At 46.7% G+C, this 2,355-nt stretch overlaps 1 protein-coding gene across 1 annotated transcript in view; it reads right to left on the bottom strand.

Annotated features, from left to right (window-relative positions):
• XPO7 (exportin 7) overlaps positions 1–2,355 on the bottom strand; it is a 45,494-nt gene that overhangs the window by 7,566 nt on the left and 35,573 nt on the right. The window contains exon 20 of the mRNA XM_031065567.1: positions 1,253–1,335. Within this exon, the coding sequence (XP_030921427.1) occupies positions 1,253–1,335 (83 nt within the window). The remainder of the gene's footprint in view (positions 1–1,252; positions 1,336–2,355) is intronic.

Below are 2,355 nucleotides of genomic sequence, written 5' to 3'. Positions count from 1 at the left end.
CAGGATTTTTCCAGGATGTTTCCAGGATGAATCCATGGATCAATCCATGATTTTTTCAGGACGTTTTCAGGATGAACCCAGGATTTTTCCAGGATGAAACCAGGATGTTTCCATGGATGAATCCAGGATGAAGCCAGGATTTATCCATGGATGAATCCAGGATGAAGCCAGGATTTATCCATGGATGAATCCAGGATGAAGCCAGGATATTTCCATGGATGCATCCATGATTTTTCCAGGATGTTTCCAGGATGAATCCAGGATTTTTCCATGGATGAAACCAGGATTTTTCCAGGATGAACCCAGGATGAATCCAGGATTTAGCTATGGATGAATCCATGATTTTTCCAGGATGCTTCCAAGATGAATCCATGGATGAATCCAGGATTTTTCCACGGATGAAACCAGGATTTATCCATGGATGAATCCAGGATGAAGCCAGGATATTTCCATGGATGCATCCATGATTTTTCCAGGATGTTTCCAGGATGAATCCAGGATTTTTCCATGGATGAAACCAGGATTTTTCCAGGATGAACCCAGGATGAATCCAGGATTTAGCTATGGATGAATCCATGATTTTTCCAGGATGCTTCCAAGATGAATCCATGGATGAATCCAGGATTTTTCCACGGATGAAACCAGGATTTATCCATGGATGAATCCAGGATGAATCCAGGATGCTTCCAGGATTTATCCATGGATGAGTCCAAGATGCTTCCAGGACTTCTCCAGGATAAATCCAGGATATTTCCATGGATGAATCCAGGATTTTTGCAGGATGAAACCAAAATTTTTCCATGGATGAATTCGGCATGTTTCCAGGATTTATCCATGGATGAATCCAGGATAAATCCAGGATGTTTCCAGGATGAACCCAGGACGTTTCCAGGATTTATCCATGGATGAATCCAGGATAAATCCAGGATATTTCCATGGATGAACCCAGGATAAATCCAGGATATTTCCATGGATGAACCCAGGATAAATCCAGGATATTTCCACGGATGAACCCAGGACGTTTCCAGGATTTATCCATGGATGAATCCAGGATAAATCCAGGATGTTTCCAGGATGAACCCAGGACGTTTCCAGGATTTATCCATGGATGAATCCAGGATAAATCCAGGATATTTCCATGGATGAACCCAGGATAAATCCAGGATATTTCCACGGATGAACCCAGGACGTTTCCAGGATTTATCTGGGATTTTTCCCCGGCTGCAGCCCGGGCAGCTCCAGGATCCCTCACCGTAGGTCGTGATCATCTTGCTGGTCTCCCGGAAAAGCAGGATCCCGTTGGGAGAGGAGACATCGAACTGCAGCCGTTGGGACCTGCAGGAAAAACAGGGAATGCTCAGAGCCAGGGCTGGAGAGAGCCGGGAACGTTCTCCCGGAAAAGGGAAACCCCAGGGAGAGCTTCCAGCACATTCCAGGGCCTGGAGGAGCTCCGGGAGAGCTGCAGAGGGATTTGGGATAAGGGATGGGCACAGGATTGGAAAAGGGGGAGATTTGATGGGATTTTGGGAAGGAATTCCTGGCTGGGATGGAATTCCCAGAAATGCAGTGGATCCCTGGGAGCGTCCAAGGAAAGGTGGGAAAAGGGAAGGATCCAAGGAAAACTTGAAGGGGCTCCAGGAGAGCTGGACAGGATTTGGGACAAATCCTCCGTCCCCAAATTTTGGGATAAAGGGATGGAGGGACAGGACACAGGGAATGGATTTAAACTGGGAAAGGGGAGATTTGAGGGGATTTTGGGAAGGGATTCCTGGCTGGGATGGAATTCCCAGAGGAGCCGAGGCTGCCCCGGGATCCCTGGAAGTGCCCAAGGAAAGGTTGGATCCCCCAGGGATTTAACAGGCTTTAAACCCCTTCTAAGGTGCAGAATTCCATGAAATCCTGGATTTTTGGGAATTTCCTACCTGTTATAAATGGGGTTTGTGAAGAAAAATGGGGATTTGGGGGGAAAAAATGGGGATTGGGGTGGCAACAACCACACCCAGAGAGCTGAAATCAGCTTTAAAGACCTTCCAAGGCTCAGAATTCCATGAAATCGCAGATTTTTGGGAATCTCCTACCTGTTATAAATGGGGATTTGGGGGGAAATGGGGGAAAAAATGGGAATTTGGGGGGAAAAAAGGAAATTTTGGGGGAAAAACGTTGGTTTTGGGGGCAACGACCACACATGGAGGGATGAAATAACCCCTCCCAAAGCTCAGAATTCCATGAAATCTCGGATTTTTGGGAATCTCCTACCTGTTGTAAATGGGGTTTGTGAGGAAAAATGGGTTTTGGGAGTGCAAATGGGGATTTGGGGGAAAAAACGTTGGTTTTGGGGGGCAACAACCACATAGG

This window comes from Geospiza fortis, unplaced genomic scaffold, assembly GCF_000277835.1.
Source record: "Geospiza fortis unplaced genomic scaffold, GeoFor_1.0 scaffold1605, whole genome shotgun sequence".
NCBI classification, from domain to species: Eukaryota; Metazoa; Chordata; class Aves; order Passeriformes; family Thraupidae; genus Geospiza; species Geospiza fortis.
This window is presented reverse-complemented; position numbering and strand designations above follow the sequence as displayed.